The 15,389-nt window shown below is 35.9% G+C and overlaps 1 protein-coding gene across 1 annotated transcript; it reads right to left on the bottom strand.

Annotated features, from left to right (window-relative positions):
- Positions 1–11,137: 11,137 nt before the first annotated feature.
- LOC116009462 (protein STRICTOSIDINE SYNTHASE-LIKE 12-like) lies at positions 11,138–14,275 on the bottom strand. The gene is made up of 3 exons (XM_031248753.1): positions 14,019–14,275; positions 13,083–13,364; positions 11,138–11,775 (listed from the first exon to the last, which is right to left on the bottom strand). Exons 1-3 carry the CDS (start codon positions 14,261–14,263, stop codon positions 11,268–11,270), a joined length of 1,035 nt encoding a protein of 344 aa, XP_031104613.1. The 5' UTR covers positions 14,264–14,275; the 3' UTR covers positions 11,138–11,267.
- Between the last annotated feature and the right edge of the window lie 1,114 nt (positions 14,276–15,389).

Below are 15,389 nucleotides of genomic sequence, written 5' to 3'. Positions count from 1 at the left end.
GAATAGGAATTCCAACAACAAAGCAATTGAATCCAAAATAAGAAATAAGATCATCACACTAGCAACATAGCTTCACACAATCCAAACCCTAGATTAAACTAGCCACACATAATCAAGAATTCAAGAGCAATAGCTAATTCAATCTAAGAACAAGATAACAAAAATAGATAAGATTGTAATAGAGATCACCTAGTAAATGAAATGGTTTCTTCAATCCAAGCTTCAAGTCTTCATTTACAAGGAGAAATTGCAAGACTAAACTATCCTAAAAACTAAGAAATGAAGAAGAAAATGAAAGTAGAACTTTGGAAAATCGGACCTCCTCTGAAATTCTATCAAGGTGCCTTAAATAGTCTCCGAAATTTCGCCCTAAAAACATTTCCGCGCAGTGCTCCGTCCACGCCACCTACACGCGTGAAGGCTGGCGTGGACAGCTACTGGAAAGCTGCCACGCCACCTACACGCGTGAATGCACCTTTCCGGGTCCTCCAGGGCTTCTTTCTTGCTCGGTTTGCTTGTTTCGCTCATTCCTTGTTCCGAATGGCTCCCGGGACCTCTAAACTATCTAAATTTATACCAAAGGTAGCTTTGTGTGTGGTTAATGAATTTAAAGCACAAAACATCACAAGATTATCATATAAGGATGCTAAAAATGCTATAAAACACCCTTATTTACACTCAAATATATAGGTGTCTTGGGAGCTTATCACATGCCTAATGGTGTGGCCACACATTTTATGTATATATATATATATATATATATAGAATTACATTCTAGTAAAATCATTGCTTAAAGTAAAAACATGTAGACAAATTTGCACTGTTGGATTGGTGTTTTGGACGGCTAAGATTCCATCTCCCACGTGGTGGTTTTTTTTTTTCGCCTATTTGTATTTTACTTGTAAGGCAATTTTCTAATTTTGTTTTCCTTCTAGTGGTGAGTAACGTTAGTTGATTGGGATTCAATTAATCACGCGCCCTGAGTTTTAGGGCTCATTCGCTGGCGTTGTTTCCTGTTCACGTGTGTGTGGTGATACGCCTTCTCTTCTTCGCGTGGTGGTGTCGCTTGGATTCCTTGTTCTCCCCGTATCTAAGGTCCACGTTGGGGGCCAGGGCAAGGCAAAACGACGAGGTCCACGTTTAAGGGTTACCGCTTAAGGTAATTTTCCCCTTTTGTTGTTTTTTGCATTTTTTTATCTCGTCTTTTTTTTTTTTTGTCGTATGAATGGGGTTGGCCTTATTCGTGTCTGTGTGTTTTGCGTGTGCGGCCGGAATTTTGGCGTAATTTTGTTTGTTTGTTTTTTTTGTTGTTGTTTTTGGGGGAAACAGATAGTTGCCGTGGGTTGCCTGTTGAGGGGTTATTCCTTGTGTTTTGTGTATCTTAGGCCGTGGGTGTGTGAGTTGGTTATCGGATTTTGTCCGGCTTTTTTTCGATTGTTTTTTTGGGTTTTATGTTGTTAATTCGGGGTAGGTGTTTGATTAGGGGTTTGTAGAAAATGTTCGATTTTTGATGTCCAATGCTATTCTACATTTTGGTTTGTTGATTAGGGGGTGTGTGTTCGGTGTGTCATCCTGTTGTTGGATTTTGTGGGTTACGGTGTGAGCATGGGTGGTTCTCGTAGCTATAAATATGTTTCTAAGCTCTCTGTTTTCATCAACAATTGTAGAATCTAATGTTATATTGGAGATATTTTTATTTTGTGTTGGTGTACGTTTAACAGAATATGTGTTTGTGGAGACTTTGTCATTGGCTAGTGTACCTAATTAGTTTAGTGTTTTTAGTTTTTGAAATTGTGTAACTGTTGTAATTGTGTATCGATCATGATGAGTATATATATATCTCAAAGGATGTTCAATAAATCATATTTTGGTAATGTGAGACCATTCCTTTGTTGTTAGGGAAGAGGTTGAATTCTGTTGGGAGGTTTTATTGGAAGAATGAAAGGGAATTAGTGGATTTTGTGTATTCATTATTATTATATGTTGTTTGCAGTTTTTGTGCTTGGTGTGGTATGTTCTGTTTGGGTTTCATTGGAAGAGGGGGGTATGTTTATGGTTTCTGGTGTGTGCATAGGGGGTCTCTAGTGTGTGCATGCAAGTTGGAATCATTTTGCAATATGTTTTTGGGTATGCCTTTAGGTGCTGTATTTTGTTCTTAGCGTTTATTGGATTAAAGAAAGCGAATAACTATATTTTTTGTATTTTTTATTATTATATGGTTTTTGAGTTTGTGTTCGTTGTTCTATGCTGTGTTGGGATTATGTTGGTGATATGTGTGCACATATGGGTTCTGGTGTGTGCGTATGGTGGCTATATTTCGTGCATGTTGGCTTCAATTCGTGAATTGGGGCGGGGGGAAGGGGGTTGTTTGGCATTTGTGTTATTGATCCGTTGTGTGCGTAGTTTAGTTATAGTGTGTGCAATATATTTCTTATTGTTGAATTGTGTTGATTTACTTAGTTATGGTAGGGTGTGTACTTTGGTATAGATTGCACAACCTTGTTTTACTAATTCATTGTCGCATTCTGAAGTTCGTTGGCTTTGGAGTAGGTGTGTGCATGTTTTTGGTTGCTTTGCGTTGTATGTGGTCACTGCAGCTCGTCCAGTGGTGTAGTTGTGTGCAATGTTGGCTATTTTTTGTTGTTATAGTGTGTGCATAGTTATGTTATACTTTGTGCAGTGTATTTCAACTGTGTGCATAGTTCAGTTATAGTGTGTGCAGTTTATTACTTGTTGGTGAATTGTGTTGATTTTAAAATCTCTCTCTCTCTCTCTCTCTCTCTCTCTCTCTCTCTCTCTCTCTCTTAAATCTTTGTAGAAAGATATGCTCTTTGAATTCTTTAGACTTATTCGCCCTGGGAAGTCGGCTATTTGTGCTTGTTTGGAGGGTAAGAGGATGCAAATGTCTTGGTGGGATTCGAAGGATAAGACCGATTGTGGGGTTTTTCTTATGCGTCACATGGAGATGTATGTAGGCCAAGCGGTGTCTAAGTGGAAATGCGGTCTTGTTAAGGGGGACACTACGGAGCTGCACAAACTTAGGCTGCACTACATGAAGGAGCTCACAATTTCTAAATTCAATGCAGATAAATCCATGAATTTATGCCGGGTGTAATAGTATATTAGTGCTTCTCTCGCTCTTTCGTAGAGATGCTTTTCCTGCTATGTCGTTTTGTCGGTTGTTGCTTGTTGTTGACTACAATTACTATTTTAGCATTTTTTGTTGTGGCGGACTTTTGTGCACACGCTATATAATTGTGTTGGTTCGTTTTTAATTATCTACAGGCTTCTTGTATGGTTCTAGTGTTATGGTTTTGTGCAATCCTGTGTATACGTTGGGTTAAGTGCATCTAGAAGATACAACTTTCTTCCACTTAAACTATGGTTTAGTCTAATTACATCTATATTAATTTCGTAATTCCATTGCATATGTTTTCCCGAGTTGTTCATACATCTTGTTTACTGAGATTTGGTCTATGTTATTGTGCACTTTTTTACCTTGGCTTTTTTTTTTTCATTATTATGATAATCCTGTGACCAATTATGATGGTTATTCGTTCTATTCCGCGGTGTGTGCACCAACTTTTACGCGATAGTGCACACTGGTGTGTTCTGGGACGCCCCGTGTGCACAACTGTAGACCGGGTGTGTGCACTTAGTTCCTTCATGTTTTTCCCCCGCCCCCAAACTGTAGTTAACTATTTGTGCACACTTGATAATAGATGTGTGTTTCACCGGTCAGCCAGTGTAGTACCCATACGCTAGTGTTTTGCCAAGTTCAATGCATGTGCTAATTAGTACTCCGTATTTAGGTCGTTAGTGCCCAATAAGTGGCATTATTTAGTCCCTGTGTGCACATACACGCATATCAATATGCACTATTAACCAATACATGTACTACTCGCTGTCTAAACTAAATACTAAAGCTGATCAACTGTAGTATTCAATTAAATCAATTAACAAATAGTTGAATATGCACTGTCAACCAATACGTATACTACCCGCTATCTAAACTAAATATCAAAGATGATTAACTGTAGTATTCAATTAAATCAATTAACAAATAGTTCAATTAACCAACATTTCGCAGTCTATTTATTAATCCTTTCTAACAAATTAAAAAAAAATTCATTTTCTTTTCTTAAAAATATGGCATTTTAGTCTTCTGATTCTTCTATTTTGTCTGGACAATTACGGGTGTCATGCCCCACGCTGTCACATGTATGTCACGTCCTTCCTTTTTTTTTTCTTCTTCGCTGATGCTTTTTCTTTGGTGCTCTTGAGTCTCTTCCCACTACCTTTATTCTTCGCTACCCTGGGTACTTTAATGCGTATCTCTTTAGGTGCTTATGCCGAATATTAATTCAATGACGGTTTCGGTGCTGCTACTTTTATGTGTTTGTTGTTTGACTATATGACTTTGTCTCCAATTAGTGTCTACTAGTGCACACACTAAAACTGATTCCTTGTTCTACTGTCTCGAACCGTTGCCCAACATACAGTATATTTTCATCATTGCTAGTTGGTAACTAGTTCCATCGGGTGATATTTTCCCCTCCATATTGCTCTTTGCCTGTTAATCCCCACACCATTATTACAATATCATTAACTCCACTCGACGTCACTTGCCCCAGTTAAATGTTTGTGTTACTGCCTTTCTTAAAAAAATCAATAAACCCAGGTGCACACAACTTATAACTGTGTTGCGCACTTGGCATTTTGTGCGCACATGTGTGCACATCCGCATAAGTGTGTATGCATGCAAATTAACCCCTTAGATGTCTCCTGCAAAGAACGTCCTAATGCCTAGAACATATTTTGAGCATCTAATCTAATCATTTTCATTCAATTTTGCTCATAGTGTGCACACCATCAAATATCCACTCTTTATTTCCCATCATTACAATACCAACCTAAATGCATTAAACACACTACAAAAATTATCACACACCATCGAATTACTAGCATGAGTTTGCCGCCTCCATGTGGTATGGATTCGCGTCCATCTCTTCTCTGCCACACCGTTGTGTGCAAATTCTTCCTCTGCAAGGGTTTTGTGTTGGCATGGATGTAGACAACTCCTACCATACTTACACTTCTTAATTCTTGCGCGAATCCCATACCAAATATAATCCATAATTAAATAGTTATTGAATTACCATAATTACCCTTTTATTCACAAAATCATATTCTTTAATTACTTTCTTTACCTCCATCTAATCCGTCCATCTACACACATCTAATGGCCAAATTCAATCCATATATATAACGGATCAGGTATATGAAGGAAGCCTTAGGTGAAAAATATGGTTTAACCTCATCCATTGATTTAGTTCAGATCAACGGTCAGAATGAAGCAGTTTACAAAATGCGGTGGTATTATGGTAATTTTGTGTAAGTAAGTTAATTTTTTTTGTCTTTTAGAGCATTTTTCCCTTCTTGAAGAGCATATTGTTATGTCTTCCAGAGCACAGTGATATGCCTTCCAATATACATTACTTTGGGTAAATAAGTTAACTTTTTTTGTCTTCAGGTGTTTTTTTTTTTTTCCTTTTGGCAGAACACAATGTTATGCCTTTCAGAGCACATTAGTTTTGAGATGGTAGGTGTAATAGGCCCTTGTTCACATGAGGACATTAGTAATTAGAAAACAAAATTAAAATATTAAAGGGTGGATTGCTTAATGTATTAGTAACAAGTTGAAAATTGAATTAGTAAATTGTGATTAATTGAATTAGTAAATTGAATTACCTAAAGACACGGTAAATTAAAACTTCCAAAATTAAACACACTACTATAAATTGCAATAATAACACCCAGCCTAATGTGACCACAAATAACCCAATAAAACATAACAAAAAATACAATTAATCTTAGAACAATTGAATATTACAATCCAACCTACATAATTAGTCCTCATAAGTCCTCACAATACATTTCTATATATATATCGTTACAACGCACATTTTGCCTACCATTGCATATTATTATGCATTCCAAAGCACATTATTGTGCCTTCCGGTGCACATTGTTGTAGATCGTACATGGCAAATTTTTTAAGGAGTTGATCTAAGTCTGAGATTCAACCACATTTTTCACTTGCATTTGTTTTTTTTTTTCGTTTTTTGTTTTTTTAATACAATTTGGTCTCCAATTTTTTTTGGGGTCTGTGCAGTTGCCCTTTTGATTAAGTTATAATAATAAAAGTACTATTATTATTATATTATTTAAACCAAGTAAGAATGCATGTGATGAGCAAGAATGCATGTGGATGTGTGGGTTGGCAGCATTATTAAACTTAGTGCATGTGAGTATGTTTGCTAGATAAGCTGGCAGCATCTTTCCTTTAGTATATTTAAATATTAAGTATGTGAGTGCGATTAGTGTAATAAGCTGGCAGCATAAAAATTGTCGGATTTCCTTTAGTATAAATAAGGAGTTTTGGTTCAGATTGTAATGTACCACCCAAATGAAGAAGCTGATAAAATAAAATTCCTTCCTTTGTACAAACTTCTCTTCCACTCTCTAGTTTAAATATTCCTTCGATTACAATTATTGGCAAATTATGATGACCACACATTTGAAAGCTCAAAATCTTTGGAGCTATGTTGATCCCGATCTACCAGAAGGAGCTGATGTAGCTGCGACACGGCGAGATCAATTGGCCTTGGGACAAATTCACCAAGGTGTTCATTTCTCCATTTTTGGGCAGCTAGCTAGTGCTCAAACAGCAAAACAAGTTTGGGACATCTTAGAGGTGTCACACAAAGGAGTTGATCGGGCGCAGAAATCTAAGTTGCAGTCGTTGAGAAGGTTATATTATCGATGTGAGATGACCTCTACAGAAACGGTAAATATGTATTTCTCTCGTCTTATTGATCTTGTAAATAAGATGAGGTTATACGGAGACATAGTTGAAGATGGTGCAGTGGTTGAAAAATTTCTGCGAACGATGCCGATGAAGTATGACCATGTGGTGGCTTCAATAATAGAGTCACACAATACCGAGGAGTTGTCAATTGCCGAGTTAAAAGGTATGATAGAAAGTCATATTGAAAGGATTGCGTCAAAATCGGAACCACTAGCAGAAGAAGCTTTAAAGAGCTAAGTCACATTTAATATGACTGGCCCTAATCAAAGAGGTGGAGGAGCGGGTAGAGGTCGTGGAAGAGGAAGAAGAGGATTCAGAGAAAGAGGTCGTGGTAACTCAAATCAAGGAAGAGGACGAGGTAACTTCAATCGAGGAAGAGGTGGAGGTAATAATACCAAGCAAGGTAAATTTCCATTTAATTGCTACAATTGTGGGAAGTATGGACACAAAATTGCAGATTGCTGGTATAAAGAGGACAATCATGAAAATCAAGCAAATGTTGCTGAAAAATCTGGTGAGAGTTCTACTGAATCTGAAACCTTATTTTTGGCCAGTAATAGTTTGTCTACAGAAGAAAACATATGGTTCTTGGATACTGGATGTAGTAACCATATGTGTGGGAAGAAAGAATTGTTTTCAGAGTTGGATGAATCAATACGATCTGAGGTGACATTTGGAAATAAGTCAAAAGTGCCAATTTTGGGAAAAGGTAAAATCTCTATTCAATTGAAGGATGGTACTCACAATTTTATATCCGATGTTTTCTATGTTCCTGAATTACACCAAAATTTGTTGAGTATGGGACAGTTGTCAGAAAAAAGGATATAAAATTAATATCACTCAAGGGTGTTGTACCATCATTGATGTCAAGGGAGTTTTGATTGCAAAGGTAAATATGTCTCAAAATCGACTATTTCCTTTGAAAATCAACCATGCACTTCTTACTTGCTTTAATTCTGAGATCCGTGATGATAATTGGTTGTGGCATATGCGGTTTGGGTATTTTCATTTCTCAGGATTAAATTATCTAGCAAGAAAAAAACTTGTCTTTGATTTGCCGATTATCAATGTTCCTAACAAAATTTGTGAGAGTTGTTTGATTGGGAAGAAGCATAGAGAACCTTTTCCTGTAGGCAAGTCTAAGAGAGCCACAAAGCAATTGGAGATTGTTCACTCAGATCTGTGTTCATTGGAAGTCCCTTCAAATGGAGGTTGTAAGTACTTTGTTACCTTCATTGATGATTTCAGTAGAAAAACATGGATTTATTTTCTGAAACAGAAGTCAGATGCATGTGATGTTTTTCAACAATTTAAGGTTTTTGTTGAAAAACAAAGTGGCTATAAGATTAAAATTTTGAGAACTGATAGAGGTACAGAATATATTGCATGTGATGAATTTTTAAAGAAAAATGGAATTCAACATCAAATGACAGCTAGGTACACTCCACAACAAAATGGAGTGGCTGAGAGGAAGAATAGGTCTATCATGGACATGGTGAGATGCATGATGAAATCTAAAAATCTGTCTAAACCTTTTTGGGCAAAAGCTGTTGCTTGTGCTGTTCATGTGTTGAATAGGTGTCCAACTAAAAGTGTTCGTGATAAGACACATGAGGAAGCTTGGAGTGGGAATAAACCCTCTATCAGACATCTCAAGGTTTTTGGATGTTTGGCATATGCACATGTGCCAGATCAATTGAGAAAGAAGTTGGATGATAAAGGTGAGAAGTGTATTTTTATTGGTTATAGTGACATTTCAAAGGCTTATAAATTGTATAATCCTGAAACCCAAAAGGTTGTTATAAGTCGTGATGTCACTTTTGATGAATATGGTGCATGGGATTGGTCAACTAAAGAAGAAATGTCAATTGTTGTTCCCATTATTCCTGATACTGAGCAGTTAGTTTCAGATAATGTTCAGTCTTCTTTACAGCCAGAGTCATCAGTTCGGAGATCTCAACGCGAGCGTCACTTACCAACCCGCTTGCAAGATTATGTTTTGGGTAATGATAATGACTTGACTAATGAAGAGATTGTTCGGTTTGCTCTCTTTGCAGATTGTGACCCTATATCATTTGAGGAGGCTGTTACATAAACTCATTGGCTTAAAGCAATGGATGAAGAGATTTGTGCCATTGAAAAGAATGGTACTTGGGAGTTAATAGATTTACCTCCCGAAAAGAAGCCAATTGGAGTAAAGTGGGTTTATAAAACCAAATAGAAGTCAGATGGTGAGGTTGACCGTTTTAAGGCACGGTTGGTAGCAAAGGGTTACAAACAAAAACCAGGTATTGATTATTTTGAGGTTTTTGCTCCAGTAAGTAGACTTGATACTGTGCGAATGCTTATTTCTCTTGTTGCTCAAAATGATTGGAAATTGTATCAAATGGATGTCAAGTCTGCTTTTTTGAATGGTTTTCTTGAAGATGAAATATATGTTGAGCAACCTGCAGGGTATGTGAAGAAAGGGTAAGAAAATAAGGTTTACACGTTGAGGAAAGCTTTGTATGGTTTAAAACAGGCACCCAGAGCATGGTATGGTTGCATTGATTCCTATTTTGTTGAGAATGGTTTTATGAGATGTCCTTATGAGCATACTCTATATGTCTAATACACAGATTCTGGAGATATTGTTATAATTTGTCTGTATGTTGATGATTTGATTTTTACTGGAAACAATTTGAAACTAATCTCAGAATTCAGGGAGGCACTCATTAACAAATTTGAAATGACTGATATGGGCCTTATGTGTTACTTTATTGGTCTTGAAGTTGTTCAGATGAATGGTGGAATCTTTATTTCACAGAAGAAATATGCTGCTGATATTTTGAGAAAGATCAAAATGGAAAACTCCAAACCAGTTTCAACTCCAGTAGCTGAAAAGTTGAAGATGTCCAAAGATGAGTGTGGTAAGAATGTGAATGTTACAGCTTATAAAAGTTTAATTGGGAGTTTGAGGTATTTGGTAGCTACAAGGCCAGATATTTCTTTTGGAGTTAGAATACTCAGCAGATTCATGGAGAAACCAAAAGAATCACATTGGGTTGCAGCAAAGCGAATTCTGAGATATGTCAAAGGTACGAGTAATGATGGAATTTTTTACTCTACTAATGATGCTGTGAAACTTGTTGGATATACAGACAGTGATTGGGCTGGAGATGTTGAGACAAGAAAAAGCACATCGGGATATGCCTTCTATCTTGGTTCTGCTATATTTTCTTGGTCTACAAAGAAGCAGCAGATTGTAGCACTTTCAACTGCAGAAGCAGAATACATTACAGCAGCAAACTGTGCTACTCAAGCAATTTGGCTCAGAAGAATTTTGAAATTTTTGCAACAAAAGCTGGAAGCACCTACAACTATTTTCTATGATAACAAATCAGCAATTTCGTTGTCCAAAAATCCTGTCTTTCATGGTCACATCAAACACATTGATATCAAGTATCACAAAATTAGGGAGTTGGTTGCTGAAAAACAAATCAACATTGAGTATTGTACAAGTGAGTGTCAAGTTGCAGATATTTTTACAAAGCCATTAAAGACAGAGACATTATTCAAACTGAAGAAGGAAATAGGGATGGCGAATATATCCAACTTGGTTTAAGGGAGGCAATGTTATAATAATAAAAGTATTATTATTATTATATTATTTAAACCATGTAAGAATGCATGTGATGAGCAAGAATGCATGTGGATGTGTGGGTTGGCAGCATTATTAAACTTAGTGCATGTGAGTATGTTTTCTAGATAAGCTGGCAGCATCTTTCCTTTAGTATATTTAAATATTAAGTATGTGAGTGTTATTAGTGTAATAAGCTGGCAGCATAAAAATTGTCGGATTTCCTTTAGTATAAATAGGGAGTTTTGGTTCAGATTGTAATGTACCACCCAAATGAAGAAGCTGATAAAATAAAATTCTTTCCTTTGTTCAAACTTCTCTTCCTCTCTCTAGTTTAAATATTCCTTCGTATTTTTTCCTCCCTTCTCTCAATCAAATACGTAGATATATTTTATTAAATATATCCTACAGATTAGTAGAATTGGGTTTACATTGGTGGCCTTGCAATGTTGGAGAAGCTTTCTCTAAACTACGCTACAAAATTTTACGTGCACTTACTATTTACTTCATTTAATTTGTTTGTTGTATGATTATCTATTTGATTAGATCGAATAGTTGATATATTGGATCTCATATTATTAGTGGTTTCTAAATAATCAATTTTGAGATGGGACTTGAACCTAGTATCTTACTTATTAAAGCAATGATGTCATCAAAGCATAAGAAACTTGCCTCACATTGCTATATATATTTAGCTTTAATTTAGGGTTACATGCATAATACGTTTATGAAACTTATTTATTGACTAACACATGCAAGGCACTATAGTTGGAGACTTCATATTGCGTTATACAAACCAACATATTTAGATGGTAATGAACCGGCATAAGCTTTATTATGTAACCCGCTTTCGAAGTAGACACTGAGTGTGTTGGGAAAACCATTAGTGAGATTCCTGGTATTCAGAATCGTGCCGTTCATGTCGAAATGCACCGCAATGGATTCGGTTTGAGGAAGAGGCAGCTGTAGTGGCAGAAGTTTTGGAATGCTCACAGCAACCCAGAAACCCTTTGTTGCTCCCTTCTTTATGTTGTCTGGAAATCCTGGAAGGTTTTTCAGCACTGTCTTAATTGTATTAGCCTTTGGACCTGTGATGTAATACTTGATAACCTTGCGTCCAATAAACTCCGAGATCATGAGGAAAGTTCCATAACTATCTCCACCCATCGCTATCCCTGCTGGCCCCGACAGCCCATTTAGCAACACCGTCACTTGTCCTGTAGCCGCCTCGTACTTTAGCAGTCTCCCAGAGATGTCTCCGCCCTGCAAAAGTCCTGTAAGGTCTCTGCAAAAATAACAGTACTGTTAGGATCAAGCGCTTACACTAAGTCAAAAGCTATAGTTCACAACATATTGCCGCCACATTTCCTAGAGTCATGGTGCTGGACAATTGACCTTTATCGGCCTCGACCCAACAATTTCCCTAACCACTAATTGCTAGACTTTACCCTTTACTGGCCATCGCCTAACAATTTCTCTTTTTCAGCACCTATTAGTCTTAACTGCACAATAATACATGTTAGGATCAAGCGTTTACCACTACATCAAAAGTTATAGCTTATTACAACCTAGGCTCAACTTTATTTCCTCGTACACCAACACCACATACATTTTCGAGAGGCAAGGTGCTGGACTTGGCCTTTCACCGGCCTTTGCCCAACAATTCCCTTCCTAGCACCCACCAATCTTAACTGCATGCATACTGCTTGTTAAAATCAATCATCTACCACTACGTACGCCAAAAGGTATAACTCAGATCATAGTCTAGGCTCAACGTAACTTTATTTCCTTCATCACATTTTCAAGAGGCAGGGTACTGAATTTTACCCTTTACCGACCTCCGCCCAACAATCCTCTAGCCACCAACAGGGCGTTTGGTTGAGAGGAGGGAATTAGGGGGGAAAAGAATTGTAATTTGGTGGAATTGCAATTCAATGAATAAAGTAAGAATTGAAATTACAGTATTTGGTACGCAGAAATAGAAGTATAGGGAATTGAAAGGTAAGAAGCGACAAAATGACTAAAATGCCCTTATGTTGTGATAGATGTAGTATACTAATAATAATAATAATAATAATAATAATAATAATAATAATAATAATTCTTTCAAAAAATAATAATAATAATAATAATTCTTTCAAATAATAATAATAATAATAGTAATAATAATAATTCTTTTAAAATAATAATAATAATTCTTTAATAATAATAATAATAATAATAATAATAATAATTCTTTCAAATTAAAAAAAAAAAAAAAGACAAAGCGAATGGAAGGAGGGGCAAAATTGTTTTTACACCAACAAATTGCCCCTTCTCTCCACCGAATTGCAATTCATGGGGGATACCCCATGAATTGCAATTCAGCATTTGGAGGGAATTGCAATTCTGCGGAATTGTAATTCCCTCCAACCAAACACTACAGTTTGAGAATTCACAGGCCACAATTGTTAGACTTGGCCCTTTAGTGGTCTCGGTCCAACCCCAACCATAAGTTTTTTATATTATTACCAGAAAATGTTAGGCGACAGTTTGTGCGACAATCAAGTGTAATTATGGTATGTAGTAGGAATTTTGTTATGAATAATGTACAGTGTTCGGAATAGTAATACGAATATGGCGCCGGAATCCACGAAATATGCGTCCCCATATTGTTCATCCACGACCACAGCATTTGTAAAGCTGAAATTTCGGCCATCTACGCCGGCTGCTAACTGAGTTGCAAGCCCGCCGTTTTTTCCGACCTTTAAAAGGCCATAAAAGGAGTCAGCTATATAGAGCTCTTCACCACGACGATCAAAGTAAAGACCTAATGGCCTTCCACATTCGGCTTGTACATTTGTAAAGCTGATCCCATCACATTTTTCCTTAGTTCTGATGAAAATACCAACCAAAATGTTATTTATTTAATTTATTTTTTTTTTGTGAAGAAAATATAATGTAACAACGTATATTGTCAAATGAAACTGTAATAAAAATAAAATGATAATTTAGTGTTGCTATAATGAAACTAATGTGCGTTAAAAATAAACTAAAAAACAGAGTAATATTATCAAAATAAACTGAAGTGTAATTAAAATGATACTACGTCATTTTGATTTATGGCCCATGCTGCTACGTGGACCATGATCCACAGTAAAATTTGTCGTTACCAGTCAATATTGCGTGGATCGTGGTCCACATAGCTTATGTGGATCACGGTCCAAAAATATATAAAGTACATTATTTTAACTCATAAAATACATTATCTTACTCCACAATATTCATTATTTTAGTGCACACATGAAATAATGAATTTTTTTTAAAGATCAAAATGACGTCATTTTAGACCGTGGCCCACATTTACTGTATGGACCGAATAAATTGCCCCATGAATCCAATATGGGTTAATGTTTTGAAATCCATCAGCCATTATGACCCAAAAACATGGCCCAAGAGTATTCCATCATTTCCATGGGTTGAATTGAAATTATCATCCTTAGTTTTGTATGTTTTATCACAACAAGTAGAGATGAATAAGAAAATTACCTGAGAGGCGTTGTCGTAGCAAAATCAGAAAAAGTTCCATTATTAAAAAATTTAAAAATTCTGCCATCACTAACGCCTGTATAACATCCTTTGTCTATTGGATCGCAATCAAAGTCTTCAGGGCCAGAAGCATTTTGTGGGAGATTGAGCTTGATTGGTTGATTTATACCAGGCTGGGGATGAACCACACACGGAGAGGAAATGAACATTAGTATGGAAATCCAGAACAGTGCTAGTGAGTTCATATTGCTTGTATATGAGGTGAGACTAGATGGTGATGATACAATGAATTCTGAGACTATTTATACATGGATGTTGAGACTCAATTGTCACGTTTTTCCAATGGGCACCCCCACGCTATATCTACTCAGCTGCGCTCCTACGTACATAGTGTGGAAAATACAACAAATGATGCATAAATTCATTGAGTAGAATGAAAAAAAAGACGCCAACGTGGACTTAGCTCACTCGTTTAGTATATATGCAGTATTTGAAAGAAAGAAGAGACCAAAGTTCAAAACTCGACAGTATTAGTAGGGGATTATATTTAAAATGGATAGATCTTTTTTGCGCAGTGATATTTAGCCCAGTCTACTGATTTATTAAGTCATCATAATTTATATATCCGAAATGCTCTGCGGATCGGCCGGTGGGAAGTCAGGGGTTGGAGATTCAATTCTTTGGAAAAAGAAGAATGTAGAAAAGAAATTAGGGTGTTAAAAATGATGTTTTTGACATAATAATTACTAATTGCTGTCTAAACCTCCTGACAATAATAAGGTAGCTTATCTTCTCCCACAGATAAGGTAGCTTATGGTCCCCCCAAAGAAATAATAAATTCTCATTAATTAATAACTTTATCAATAAATTTAAAATATAAGTCAACAACCTTATATTCAGATGATATGTAGTGACTCCCCTATATGGGAACCCATGAGATCTGACTTATATATAAATAGATACTACAATGTAATAGAGTCAGTAGCATGTTAAAAAACTCATCAAAACATGCAATGTTTTTTAAAATTGATTTTTTTTTTAAAACACGTTTTCATTCTTCATTGTTTGCTGGCCTAAAGTTAAAAAAAAAATGTTTTGTGTTTGACTAAAAATTAGAAAATTCTCTCTTTCTCTCTTTTGGGTGCTCTGTTCGTTTTTTCAAAAAATAAATAAAAATCCATTGTAAATTTAATTCAATAAAGCATTAATTATTTTAATGTTATTAAAAATAATTATTTATTTAAGTGTTCAAACTTTGTATCGTTTGGTTATATTGTGACTTTATTTCTATTTCTATTATATATATATATATATATATATATATATATATATATATATATATATATATATATATATATATATATATATATA

Source organism: Ipomoea triloba, chromosome 2 (assembly GCF_003576645.1).
Source record: "Ipomoea triloba cultivar NCNSP0323 chromosome 2, ASM357664v1".
NCBI lineage: Eukaryota > Viridiplantae > Streptophyta > Magnoliopsida > Solanales > Convolvulaceae > Ipomoea > Ipomoea triloba.
The sequence above is the reverse complement of the archived record's forward strand: the minus strand, read 5'-3'. Positions and strand labels throughout refer to the sequence as shown.